Source organism: Amphiprion ocellaris, chromosome 15, assembly GCF_022539595.1.
Source record: "Amphiprion ocellaris isolate individual 3 ecotype Okinawa chromosome 15, ASM2253959v1, whole genome shotgun sequence".
NCBI lineage: Eukaryota > Metazoa > Chordata > Actinopteri > Pomacentridae > Amphiprion > Amphiprion ocellaris.
Genome location: NC_072780.1, coordinates 27,671,412 through 27,685,289, shown reverse-complemented (window position 1 = coordinate 27,685,289; position 13,878 = coordinate 27,671,412). Strand labels below are relative to the sequence as shown.

At 35.4% G+C, this 13,878-nt stretch overlaps 1 protein-coding gene across 1 annotated transcript; it reads left to right on the top strand.

Annotated features, from left to right (window-relative positions):
* The first annotated feature begins 2,982 nt into the window (after positions 1-2,982).
* Positions 2,983-9,018, top strand: cart4 (cocaine- and amphetamine-regulated transcript 4). Its single transcript, XM_055017841.1, has 4 exons — positions 2,983-3,134; positions 3,220-3,373; positions 6,925-7,008; positions 8,584-9,018. The coding sequence occupies exons 2-4, from the start codon at positions 3,233-3,235 to the stop codon at positions 8,689-8,691; spliced, it is 333 nt and encodes a 110-aa protein (XP_054873816.1). The 5' UTR covers positions 2,983-3,134; positions 3,220-3,232; the 3' UTR covers positions 8,692-9,018.
* Positions 9,019-13,878: the final 4,860 nt, after the last annotated feature.

Here is a 13,878-nt window from a genome sequence, read left to right as displayed (position 1 = left end):
AGCACAGATGGATGAAAAAAATGACCAGAAAAACAGAAAGACAACTATCAAGAGACATAAAACAATTACAAGCTGACAAAAAATGACCACAAATTGTGAAAAAAATGAACACAGACACAAAGACAACCACAAAAAACAACAAAACAATCAACTTAAGACATAAAACAACCATAAATAGATACACAACAGCCTCAATAAGACAAAAAAGACAACCACAAAGAGACAAACAATGACCATAGTTGGAAAAAAAGGACTACGGACAAAAAAAAAGACCAAAATTAAACAACAAACCAATCACCTTAAGACAAAAAATAATCAGAAAGAGACACAAAACAACCTCAGAGACAAGAAACAACCGAAGTAAGACAAAAAAAAACAACCACAAAGATGCAAAAAAATGACCACAAGGTGACATAAAACAACCACAACTGGAAAAAATAATCTCCCAAGACCCAAAAGTAATCACAATGAGACACAAAGAAACCACAATTAGATACACAACAACTACAAAAGAGGCTCAAAGCTACTACAAAAAGAGACTTTTTGTACAAAATTACTTGAGCACAGATTGAACTGAACACTTCATTGTTTTATTCATGTCAATGTGTTTTTGTTTTTTATAGTTAAGATTTTTTTTAATTTAATTTCACATCTTTTCCTTTGTTTGGATAAAATTTACAGGGTTTTGTTTTCCTCCTTGTTTATGTCATTTATTTGAATCACATGTTGGAGCGTGTTGCTGCAGTTGTTTCCCAGCAACAAGTTCATTTTTTACCGGCACAGAAGTTTGTTTAGTTTGCAGTCTGCCTCAGTAAATCAGAATAAGTTTATTTGCAGCATCAACAGATGAAGCTTTCTCCTTGTGTTTTGTGGATGTGGGTCGCCGCTGTACGTGCAGACTCTGCTGGATGTTGGTGTAAAGCAAACTGGACTTTAAAGGTGGAAGCGAAGAACACGTCTGATGTGAAGGTGTAAACAGCCGCAGAGTGCAGATACGACGTTTCGCTGCTCTGACATTTAGCTGGTAATGAGTGCGGAGATGAAAGCAGCGAGTCGAGCTGCAGGTCGCTGCTCGATGCAAATCAGACGGAGAAAAGGGCACAAACTGTTTCCTCCTGCGTCATCATTAAACTCAGACCTGCTCCGAGGTCGGCCGGCTGCCCCCAGGTGAGGTGCATCATGGGACGTGTGTCAATAAACAACAGTGAAAGGAAACAGAGCGCTGACCTCTGACCCCTAACGAGCAGCAGCTGCAGCTTAATGACATAGAAGCTGGTAATGAGTTTTCTCTCTTTGTATCCAGGTATTAGACCGAGCCCCCAGAGAGCAGCCCCGTTTACATCTTCACATGACCTATTGTTTAACACACAGATCACAGCTGTTCTGCTGATCCGAATGACAAACAAAAACCGTAATTAGATTTTTCAAATCCCCTTAGACACAAACACACAAAGGCTTGACACAAAAGGTGAAACAAAACAAGCATAAAGAAATACAAATTGACCACAAACAGACAAAAAAAATCCACCACATTGTCAACGAGAAAAGCACTCAGAGAGCACAGTACTACACCAAAGCTGCTCAGTTGCATCATTTCCGATGAATGAAATCTTGATAAAAAATGACCTTGCACTGAGCACAGGTGTGTGTTATGCATGTGTACATTATGTACGGATACCGAATCATGTCACTTGAATATGTAGCAGGCGTTGGGAATTGACAGGACTTGGAAACACCCCCACAATTTAATCAATTGTTCCTTGTATCATTTCTGATGGATAAGTCCCAATAAATCCCAGTGGATTTGTAGTAGGATCACAGTCATATGATTGTTAGCAGGCAGCGAACGTAGCGTTCATTTGTTGTCATAGTTACAGTGATGCCATGCTGCTGTCTCTCAATGGGAAATCTTTAACAAATCTGTGGATCCAGACTATAAGCCACATCACTGCCAAAACCTAATGAGGTGGTCCTTGTGTCATTTCTGATCTTCCCTGAAAATTTCATCCAAATCTGTTAGTCTGTTTTTGAGAAAATGTTGCAGAAAGACAGAAAGACAGACAGACAAACAAACGTATGGCAATGGTCACATAACTCCTTGGTGAAGTAACAAAGAAACAAAAAAATAGTATCGAAGGACAGAATGCACTCCCACCAGTTCATAGACTGATTTTTATGTATTTTATGTATTTGACTTTACTTTTATATATATATATATATATATATATATATATATATATATATATATATATATATATATATATATATATATATATATATATATATATATATAATTTTGACCCATTTTTACTCCTTGGTGGAGTAGTGCGCTCTCGGAGTGCTTTCCTTGTTTAATCTATGGCACTAATACAAAGGTGTGAGAGAAACGTCTTTCCTCTGTGTGTCCTGGATATATAGAAAAATTGACAATAAAAATGTTCTTTTCTATTCGATTCTGTTCAATATGACTACAGACGCCACAAAGGGACAAAAACAAATGAAAATGACTCCAAAGAGAAGCAAAATTACTGAAAAGTATCCAGAAAATGTTCTCAAAGAGATAGAAAACGACCACAAACAGTGCGATCATGAGGTCATTGGTACTTTCAGTCCAGGTGTGTTGCTTCCTGTTTAAAGGGGGCGGGGCTTATTGATCTGTAATTCGAGCAGCTTTAAGTCTTCACCTTGTGAGCTCACTAATGGAGAAACATGAGATGATCTGTGACCTGTTGATTGGAGACGATGAAGAGTCAACCTTCAGCTCTGAGACACTACACGACCTCTGACCTCCCAGGTGTTTCCACGACGACGCTCAGCATCGACCTGTTTAATATTAACTCAGAGATGCACCATCAATCACGGCGTGGCACGTCCATGAGCTTTATCTGATGAGCTGAATACATGAATAATCTGTGAGCAGGAGGCAGGAGGAGGAGGAGGAAGGTGAGGAAGAGGAGGAGAGTGAGGAGGTATAAATAGAGAGGGAGACGGCAGAGCTCATGAGGAGGAAGAAGGAAAAGAAAAAGGACCAAAGAGAAGAAGCTGCTAGAGAACGGACTACCTGCGGAGCTAAAGAAGAAGAAGAAGAAGAACTTCAACCACATTCCTGCAGGATCTTAATCTGTTTCTTTAAAGTGAGTTAATGCTGAACTTCATTCACTTTTCAATGCTTTTCAGCTGAACGTGTTCAGGTGAAGTTAAACTCTCTGTTGTCTTCAGGTGTGTTTGGATCATGGAGAGTGTCCGAGCCGTCGTCTACCTGTCCGTCTGTCTGTCCGTGCTGACATCACTCTGCCAGGGTCAAAGGTCGGCTGACAGCCAGTTGCCATCGGCGCCGGACGAGCCGATCCTCGGACTCACAACCAACGAGCTGGTGAGACGTCTGTCTGTGTACAAGAGCTCCGCTTCAAGCTTTTATTTTGAAAATCTGAAAGGCAGTTTAAAGTAAATATTTGAGTTTTGATGGAAAAACAGCAAAAAATGAAATATTGTCACAATACATATACATTTTGGGAAGAGGTCAGAGTAGTAATAAATACTATATATGTATCGCACTAAATAGTTTCTACTTGGTCTGTATCCAAAAGAGCATAAATATCACAAAAATGAACAAATATTATTAAACCTCAGCTTCCGAAACACAAAAAAAATAACAGCTCTGCCTTGGAAAACATCTCACAGACCAACTGTTACACAATGGAGAAGAAGTAGAATCTTCCTCTAGAAAAATAAAGATAAACTAAGAGAATATGAGGGAGTTTGGGGACCCTTTATTCATCTTGCAAGTAAAACATGCAGCTTTTTTTTTACAATGTCAGCTGTTGGATGGAAGAAGCAGTTTGATATGAGTTGATGTTCATCTTTTTAAAATTTTTTTTATATATATATATATATATATATATATATATATATACTTCTATAAAACTTCTATAAAAGACAATGATGAAAAAAAACTTCATCATAAAGTAGTTAATTATGTCTATGACAGAAAGTTGCCAGTAGGCAGTTAATAAATCAATTACAAAATGAAATGAAATTAATGTTTTTTATTTCAAATTGTAACAAAGTTGCTAACAGTGGTTATGCCTGGAGTGTAAATGTGGCTAAATTAAAATAAAAAATGTGCTTTAAGGCTGTGAGGTTTTTCAAATTAAATTTGAAAACCTCAAAATTTAAGCCATAAAGGAGTACAGAGGGCAAATCTGTTGCCAATTAAAGTATTAAAATGTCTTCAAAGATGATTAAAGGACAAACTGAAATGAATTATAGTGGAAAGTTTGTCAAACTGAACCTGTTTAAGGAAGTAAAAGATATTCCATCACTAAATTTAATTAATTTAACAATTACATTTCAGTTGAGTTATGAACTTCTTGAATTTTAAGGTGATTAAATGTAATTAAGCGATAAAGGATGCTGAATGGGCTGATTTTGTTGTAATGGAAGAGGCCAAAAAATGTTTTAAAAAGACTGAGTTCAATCACAAATAATATGTTACAGGTTAATAATAGAAGCAACACAGGAAAGAGTTAATTAAGTAACAGTTAATTAAGGAAAACGGGAAGCCCAGTTAGAAGATGAGGAACATTTACACAAACATTTAAATAAATAAAATTAGCATTAGTTGAAATGTTGCCAACTGAACTTGATAAAAGTGGGGTTACCTGCACTTTTAAACATAAAATATTGAAGTTAAAATAAAAAATTATGCCAATTAATGTGGTAAAATGGTGAATTTAAATCACATTCAAGATTCAAGAACTTTTGTCATATACACAACAGAAACACAGTGGTTACCCTGAGTGAGGAAATTCTTATTTTGCAAGTTCCCTTCACACAACTGAAATAAAAAATAAAATAAAATAGAATAGAATAAAAATAAGAGAAAAACATGATCAAAATGTCAGAAATTAGAATTAGAATTTTAAAAAACTACAACTACATATAGTGTTAAATACACAAAATCAAATTAAGGTAGAAATTTTCATTAAAAGCTCTTTACATAGATAAAATTATTAATTTATGGATGTTACAGTTAAAATAAGATATAATGAAATAATGAACCCGATAATTAGGGTTAAAAAGGCAGATAATTAAGGTGATAAGTGAAGGTCACATTAGATTGATGAAAGTGATGAAATTTTAAAAAAAAAGACTCAAAGTTTATCTGCTAATATTTAGAAGAACAGATAAATTCTGTTGAATTATGTGGGTAGTTGAATCCTGGTTCAGCTTAAGGTCACTAAAGGTTATTAAAGGTCACTAAAGGTCACTGCAGTCGCACTGTCTGAAACACAAACACACCAACCAAACTCCAGTGTTATTTCAGAGGATTTAAGAAAATCATAAAAAGTTTCATGTTTTCTTTTTTCTTTCAGATGTTTTCAGTTTTATATTCCTGCATCACAGTGAAATCTTCTTTTCTGTGAATTTATTGATTCATTTATTAATTTTAAACAACACAACCGACATTTAACAACATTATTCTTGTTCATTTGTTCTTTTCCTTCAGTTACGTTTATTAGCGAGTTCAGTTGTTTTATTTGTTGAATATGCATACAAATTTAATATTGCATTTTTAAAAATTAATTTCATATGGCTTATTTTGAATGTGTAGGTAAATAAGCTTTTTTTCCTCCCCTGGGGATCAAATGATCAGAATGGAAAAAAGAGATAAAGACAAATTAAAGGAAAAACAACAAATATAAATGGAAAAACTGAAACAGATGAATTAAATAATTCATGATAATAAAGATAATAATTAATTTAGAAGCCAGAATCTACCATTAGATAAAAATAAATATCTTTTTGTGGCTCCTGGCAACTGAAATAATCAATAGATTAATTAACTATTGTGTTGGCAGTAAAGTGTTTGTATATTTGGTACTTATTAGTTTTATTTTCTTTTAGTTTTCAGGGAATATTTACTTATTTTTTCACAATTTTCTGACGTTTGATTTGCTTAAAAATCTATTAATTATTAATAAAAGCAGCTGTCAGACGCACTGATGATGAAAATAATTGTTGGTCTCAGTCTCACGGTTCTTCTGTGACAGAAAAATACAACCTTACATGAAGTTTTCCTTCTGTTAAGGACCTGAAACACAGAAAAAAAAATTGATGAAGCAACATTTTTACTGCTGTATCAACGGAACAAACTTAGAACAAATGTGACTAATCAGATTATGCAGGTTTAAACATCTTAGTGTGAATGTGTTTTGTTTCCACAGCCTGTGAACCTCACAGCTGTCACCCACACACCCATAAACACAACCAACTTTACATCTGAGGCAAAGCTCAGACGTCCTACAGCACTTAAACACCTCGTGTTGTGTTGACGTTAACCAGCTGGTTGTTAAATAGATGAAAACAAACACAGATTGTGTAATGGTTCTGACTTTGAGGCTGAGACAGAAAACAGACGGTCAGATAGTTTTAGATCTTAACGTATGACACCATGAAACAGGAAACCACTGATGTGTTTGTTACAGTTGGAGTGTAAATACACACAATATATACAACACCTCACAATATACACACAATATATCCAACACCACACATTGTCACAAGATGTGTGTTTTTGTTACTGTGTATTTTTGTATTAATCTGTGTTATTTTGTCTGAGGGAATTTCTATTAACATGTGGCTGTGTGTATGTTTTATGTTTGTGTGTATGAACTTGTGTGTACTTGTATGTATATGTGTTATACCTTTTTGTCACTGTGTATATTTATGCATCTGTGTGTATTTGTGTATTTGTGTTTGTAAACTTGTGACGCTATGTGTGTGTGTGTTTAAATGTCTGTGTTACAACGTGTTTTTACTCTGTGTGTGTGTGTGTGTGTGTGTGTGTGTGTGTGTGTGTGTGTGTGTGTGTGTGTGTGTGTGTGTGTGTGTGTGTGTGTGTGTGTGTGTGTGTTTGTGCAGGCTGAAGCTCTGCAGGGTCTCCTGGATGAAGCCGACAGCAGAGTCGGTTTGTCTGTGGAGAAGAAAGCCAGCGTCATCCCACGGGTCAGAATAATTATTTCTTATTATCATTATTATTATTATTGTAATATAATAAGAATAAGAATAATAAGAAGAATAAGAATTTTATTATTTACTTAGCAGTAGTGTTAGTAGTTATGCTCATGGCTCTAATGTAAATCTTGCAAGAACTAAACAAAAATGCATAAAAAATGTGATTGTAAGAAACAATGCAAAGTCATATATTGCATTTTAATTTGTAATATGATATTAAGTTGCACCTGTTAGCTCATTTTGACACATTTAGCTCCAAATTATTTTGTAGAATTGTGGTTAGAATTCTTGAAATGATAGCACATTTGCATCAGTTAGCCTAAAATTCATAGTCTCAGATTAATAGCGCATTAGCTTCAATTAGCCTAAAATTCAGATGGCCATATTATTTATACATTAGCTTTAGTTAGCCTGAGGTTTATATTTTTCAGATTAATAGCACATTAGCCTTAGATAGAGTGAAATTTCTATTTTTTAGATTAGTAGTGTGTTAGCTTCAGTTAGCATAAGGTTCATATTATTCTCTGGCTGCTGCCACATTAGCTTTAGCTGGCCTGAGATTATTTTTGTCAGATTAATAGTACATTATTTTCAGTTAGCCACAGATTTCTATTTTCAGATTAGTAGCATGCTAGCTTCAGTTAGTCTAAAATTCATGTTGTCAGATTAATACAGTAGCTTCAATTAGCTGCAGATTTGTATTCTCAGATTAATAGCATGTTAGCCTCAGTTAGCCTGAGAGTCATATTCTCAGCTTAATAGGATTTTAGTCTCATTTAGCCTGAGATTTATATTCACAGATTAACAGTTTGCTATCTTAATTTATCCTTAGGTTAATATTGTCAGATTAATAGCATGTTAGCTTTAGTTAGCCTGAGATTTATATTCCTAGTCTACAAGTCCATGAGCCTAATTTAACCTGAGATTCACATTCTCAGGTTATTCGCATGTTAGCTTCAGATGGCCTGAGATTCATATTGTCAGGCAAATAGCATGCTAGCTTCAGTTAGCCTGTGATTCATATTGTCAGATTAATAACACATTAGCTTCAGTTAGCCACAAACTCATATATTTTCAGATTAATTGCATGCAAGCTTTAGTTAAAATGTTAATTATATTGTCAGACTAAAGCATATTAGCGTAATTTAGCCAGCGATTCCAGTTCTCAGATTAATAGCATGTTAGCTTCACTTAGCAAGAGATTGTTATTCATATGTTGTTTGTACATTAGCTTTCAGTTAACTGGTAACTGATTAATGTTAGTGCTAATAACCTCAGAAATATTAAGAAATGATTTTCCACTTGTAGCACTTCCTGTCAGAAACTAATTAGCCAATAGGAATGAACGCAGTAAGACACGCCCACATGGAACATCAGAAATGAGAGGTTAATAGTGAGCACAGTAGAGAAAACCTGTTTAATTAAGGTCAGATGTAGCACTTTGTTTTGTTTGAGATAATTTTTGATTTTATTTTATGTGTTTTTGTTTGATTCTTGTCAGATTTTGTCTACTAAATTTAATACTCATTTATTTCACCATAACTGAGCCCTGTCTCTTTTCTTCAGTGTGATGTTGGCGAGCGCTGTGCGATGAAACATGGACCTCGGATTGGTCGACTGTGCGACTGTCTGCGAGGGACGGCCTGCAACACCTTCTTCCTGCGCTGCTACTGAACACACACACACACACACACACACACACACACACAGACACACACACTTCAATGCTTTCATACTTATGAGGACATAAACCCTGAACCAGGTCTGAATTCTGTCCTCACAAAGATAGAAGCAAACATCGTCACACACACACACACACACACACACACACACACACACACACACGCGCACACACACACACACACACACACACACACACACACACACACACACACACCTGGCTGTCTCTCTGCATGTTTGTGTCTTTGTGTTAAGATTTCAGTGTCTGCCCTTCAGATTCATTTATTTTTCTTAATAAAGACTCTTCATAAAGCTGCACGACTCCAGAGACGTCTTCATTTAAGCTGCTCATCCACCTGTTAGAACAGGGGTGTCAAACTCTCACTTAGTTCATCGACCACATACAACCAAATTTGATCTCAAGTGGGCCGGACCAGTAAAATCAGACCATAATAACCTACTGTAACCACAACTTAAACATTTTCCTTTCTTTTAGTGCAAAACGTACATTCTGAAAATGTTCACATTTAATGAACAGCCTGAAATTTCTTCAGAAAAATAAGTGCTATTTCAAAAATATTATGTCTCAGTTTATCTTTTACACATTACAACTTACAGATCACAGTGTATCTACAAAAGCACAAAACATTCAGTCACAAAGGTTAAGTGCCGCAGTGTATTGTCCACATCTGGAATGAAGATGAGGTTGTAAATGCACACGGGGTTTAAGAATCAGGCTAATTTAGCGGGTAGGTTTTATGTGGTACAGACGTGGAAGAATCTGGGCTGCCAATGAATTCCCAATGTGAGGGATGACCTCATTTTTGATCGTTTGGTTAATATTTGTAATGTTGAATACAATCTTTTTGTTGTTATTATCATTATTTTTAAATCCCCCTATGGTTGTTGTATTTTACTTTATGATCAAAGCAACTTGTCAACATCTAGAAATTATTTTAAATTTACATTCATTTCCACGTGCGTAGTAATAATGACCACCTTTACAGGAAGAACGTTACATTGTCCCCCTGCTTTGTAACCATACAAAATTTATACATGAAAAAAAATACTTAAAAGTTGTGATCGTACAGTGGACAAATATAAAATAGCAGTTACATTTATTGGAAAATTGCAGTTACTGCAATGTAATTTTTACACTTTACAAAGGCATCCCTCAGGCCGGATTGGACCCTCTGGTGGGCCAGTTTTGGCCCGCGGGCCTGATATTCGGCACCCCTGTGTTAGAACTTCAAAAGACCTTCAGAGCAGGTTCTCTGTTTAACAAAGTTCTGCTGTCAACAGTGATTTAAAAACACAAAAATTGCTTCAATAACATATAATTTTTATGAGCCGGTGTCATAATTCCTACTTTAACCTGATGGTGGCAGTGCTGTGTCATGATTCCAAAGGCTAAACTCAGACACAATGATACAGATGTTTGTCTGCTTATTGTCACAGTAAGATGGTGTTGCAGCATCTGTACATTGTAAGTGCAAAACAGCATTAGTGAGAGACATCAAAGATAGACTAAAATTGGATTAATAATTAAGAAATCAGGTCAGGTTTTTTAGCAGAAATTCAGATTGCTGATAAATCTTGCCTTGACTCTGCTGCTATAAAGACACAGGAAGTTTTCCAGGACAAATATCCGCCTTGGGAAATTATTATTAATCATAGTAAATGCAATGACTTTACATTGAAACTGAATTTTCACTGTTATTTTACTTTTGTATTTGACAGATGTAACAGTGTAATGTTGGTGAATAATTTGTAAAAACAAAAAGAAAAACAAAAAGAAAGGATGACCCAGAACTGATCCCTGAGGAACTCCCATTCTCATTTTAGCTCATGTGAAACAAAATAGTTCGTATGAACACAAAAATGTCTTTTTTGTTGGTGGTTTAGTCCAGCTGCAGAAAAGAAAGGAGCAATGCGATTTTGAAAAGCTGCTGGAGGCTTTAATAGTCTTTAGTTTGCTCAGAATCAAAACTCTGTGACACATTACAGAAACTATGTGCAACATAAAAGGTAAAAAGCATGAAATATATCAATCTAATCTGAGTCATATTCACCCAGGCTGAACAAATACAGATTTTTAACTGCTCAAAACAGTTTGAGTATTTTAGATATTTCAGATATTTTGTGTTTTTTGATTGTTAATACTCGGAAAAGAGATCAGAAGCATGATTTTAATATAATGATGCTAGCAGTTAGCATGTCAAAAAGCTGGTCAGTTAGCAAATAACTAACAGCAGCAGGTCAGTGAACATTTTTAAGTTTGCAAAGCAGATGACAATTAGTGGGTTGTTAGCTTCTGTCAGTTCAGTTAGCAATTAGCAGTTTGGCTAGCAGTTCAGTTAGCAGTTAAAGTGGCAGTGGTCAGTAGGCAATAGTCATACTGATTAGCACATCAGTTAGAGGACTGATTAGCGCATCAGTTAGCAAAACTGATTAGCAGGTCAGCTAGCTGATTTATTAGCGAGACGGTTAGAAGACTTATTAGCAAGGTAGTTAATTTGAACGTCAGGCAAGTTATCAGATTGATTATCAAGTCAGTTAGCAAATTGATTGGCAAGTCAGTTAGCAGATTGATTAGCAGATCAATTAGCAGTATAATGATCAGATAAGTTAGCAGATTGATTAGCAACAGTTCAGGAATCCCAATACCATCTTCATCCTGGTCTTCGCCATCCTCCTCCTCAACACAGACATGTACAGCAGCACCAATGTCAAGCCTGAGAGGAAGTTAAACCAGACTGATTATCAGGTCGGTTAGCAGTTAGCAGACTAGTAATCTGCCTGGTACAAGCACTGAGGCCTGAAAATGACCCATCTTAGGGTTAAATAATAAAATAAAGGAACATGTTTGTTTTAACTGTTTCAGGAACAGAACCAGTTGATGTATATGGGGATTCTTTCTGTTCAGAGGAGAGTAATTGCTGCTAATAGCTACAATTTAGTTACACTAAAATGATACTAAGATCAGTAACTTTAAATGATATGTGAAACAAAAAAAAGTCTTTCTAATGAAACAGTTGATAAAACAACAGTGAAAATGTTTCTTTCTGCTCAGATGGAATTTAGCTGAAAACTTGTTTGTAAAGGCAGCAAAATGTGAAAACTACAACCAAGAAATTGTTCAGTCAATCAATTAGTAAAAACTTATTTATATAGTACAGTTCAAAGTGTTTCACAGGTGACTGAAGGTCAGAACCAGTGTAGAGTTTAATGAAGAAAAAAATCCCCAGATTAAATAACCAAAAATCATAAAAATAAAAATGGAATCAAATGTAACAGCATAAGTACAATAAACAAAGTGAATAAAATAACATGAGTAATTTAAACTGACTGAGGTGCAAGTGTTAATATGAGGAGTAACAAGGCGATCAAACAAATAACAATAAGGATTGAAATCTCTCAGATTGTCCACATATTTCTGGTATGTTGTGAATGTAAGTTTTAAAGATGAATCAGTCTGACGCTCTGAGGAGGAGTTCCCGGTAGTCTCACACTAAAAATATGTTTCCTGTAGCAGAGACAGACGTAAACACACAGAAACACCAGACTTTCCCTATCAATCACCGTCGATCGATCAATCCTCCCCAATTAAAATCCCCCAGCGTCTTTGAGCTTTTGGAAAAGCGCTTTATAAATAAAATTTATTATTAATTAGACCCCCGGTGAGGCTGATCGGCCCCGAGGCCTCATCACTCCACAAACGCTGATAAAAAAGACCCGACAGCAGCAGCAGCAGCACGCCACCACCTTCTCACCAACCTTTATTAACATCGACAATGACGACAGCAGCTGCACAACTGCTGACAAACTACAGCCCTTTAAATGTTTATGTTCAACTGGATCACAGAGCTGTTAGCATGTTGATTAGCAATTACACTTAACTACATTTATATACAGCATAAAGTTCTTCACCATAAAACACAAAAAACAGCGATAAAATTGAAATTCAAAATAAAGAAAACAAACTTCAAAACATAATGGAAACCTTATCTAAACTGACACCTTTGTGAAAATAATGTTAGCGAGTCAGTTAGCTAGTTAAGTTAGTTTAAACAATGTATAATATCTTTTTACATCATCAATATTAAAATGGGCAGTTAGCAGGTAAAAGAGCAAGTCGGTTAGCAAGTACTTAGGAGTAGCAGGTTAAGTTAGCAGTTTACAGAATAGTAAATAATTAGCTTGGTTATTAGCAAGAATGTTGGCACGTCATTTAGCACCTTAATTATCAAATAAGTTAGGCTGATTACTGGGTCAGTTAGTTGGAAGGTCATTTTGCATGTCAGTGGTTTATTAACAGTTACATCTATTAGGAAGCAGGTTAGCAGTTAGCTCAGTTAGCAGTAAACAGTTTAGCTAGTTGGTCACTTAGCAGTTAGCAGGTTGATTGAATAGTTAATTAGCAGTAAGCAAATCATTAGGCAGGTTCAGTAGCAGTTAGGAAAGCTGGGTTGGGCTAGTTAGTCAGATTAATTAGCAGGTCAGATTAAAGTTAGCAGATTTATTAGTTGGGCACATGTTAGCAAGTTAATTAGCAGATCAGTTAGCAGTTGTCATACTGGTTAGCAGGTGAGTTAGCAGTTCATCAGGTCTGTAAGTAATTTTTAGATTGATTAGCAGGTCAGTTGTTAGATTGATTAGTAGGTCAATATGTTAATTTTCAGATCAGTTAACATTTTAATTAGCTGGTCAATTAGCAGACTGATTAGCAGGTCAGGTACCAGATTGAATTACAGATCAGTTAACAGACTGATTAGCGCAACGGTTAACAGGTTAATTAGTCAGTCAGCAGATTGAATAATGGAGTTAGCAGATTAAGTAGCCTGTCAGTTAATTAAATGATTGGTTAGCAGGTCAGTTAACATATTGATTTCCAGTTCAATTAGCAGATTGATTAGCAGGTCACTTTATTAGTAGATTAATTAGCAGGTCAGCTAACAGGTTAATTAGCAATTCATGTAGCAGATTGATTAGCAGATCAGATACTTTATAGATTTATTAGCAGATCAGTTAACAGATTAATTTACAGGTGGGTTAGCAGGTTAGGTAGCAGGCCAGTTACAAGTCATAGTCTATTTTATAACTATTATTATTATAACCGTTTTTTTCCTTTTTGTCTGTGCGTATGTTTTCCTTTGTTCTCTGTATGATGCGTCCAGGTGA

Coding starts and splice junctions, on each gene's coding strand:
- cart4 (XM_055017841.1), top strand. CDS start 3,233: ATGGAGAGTGTCCGAGCCGTCGTCTACCTGTCCGTCTGTCTGTCCGTG. Junction 3,374..6,924: donor GACTCACAACCAACGAGCTG/GTGAGACGTCTG, acceptor GTGTTTGTGCAG/GCTGAAGCTCTGCAGGGTCT. Junction 7,009..8,583: donor AAGCCAGCGTCATCCCACGG/GTCAGAATAATT, acceptor TCTTTTCTTCAG/TGTGATGTTGGCGAGCGCTG.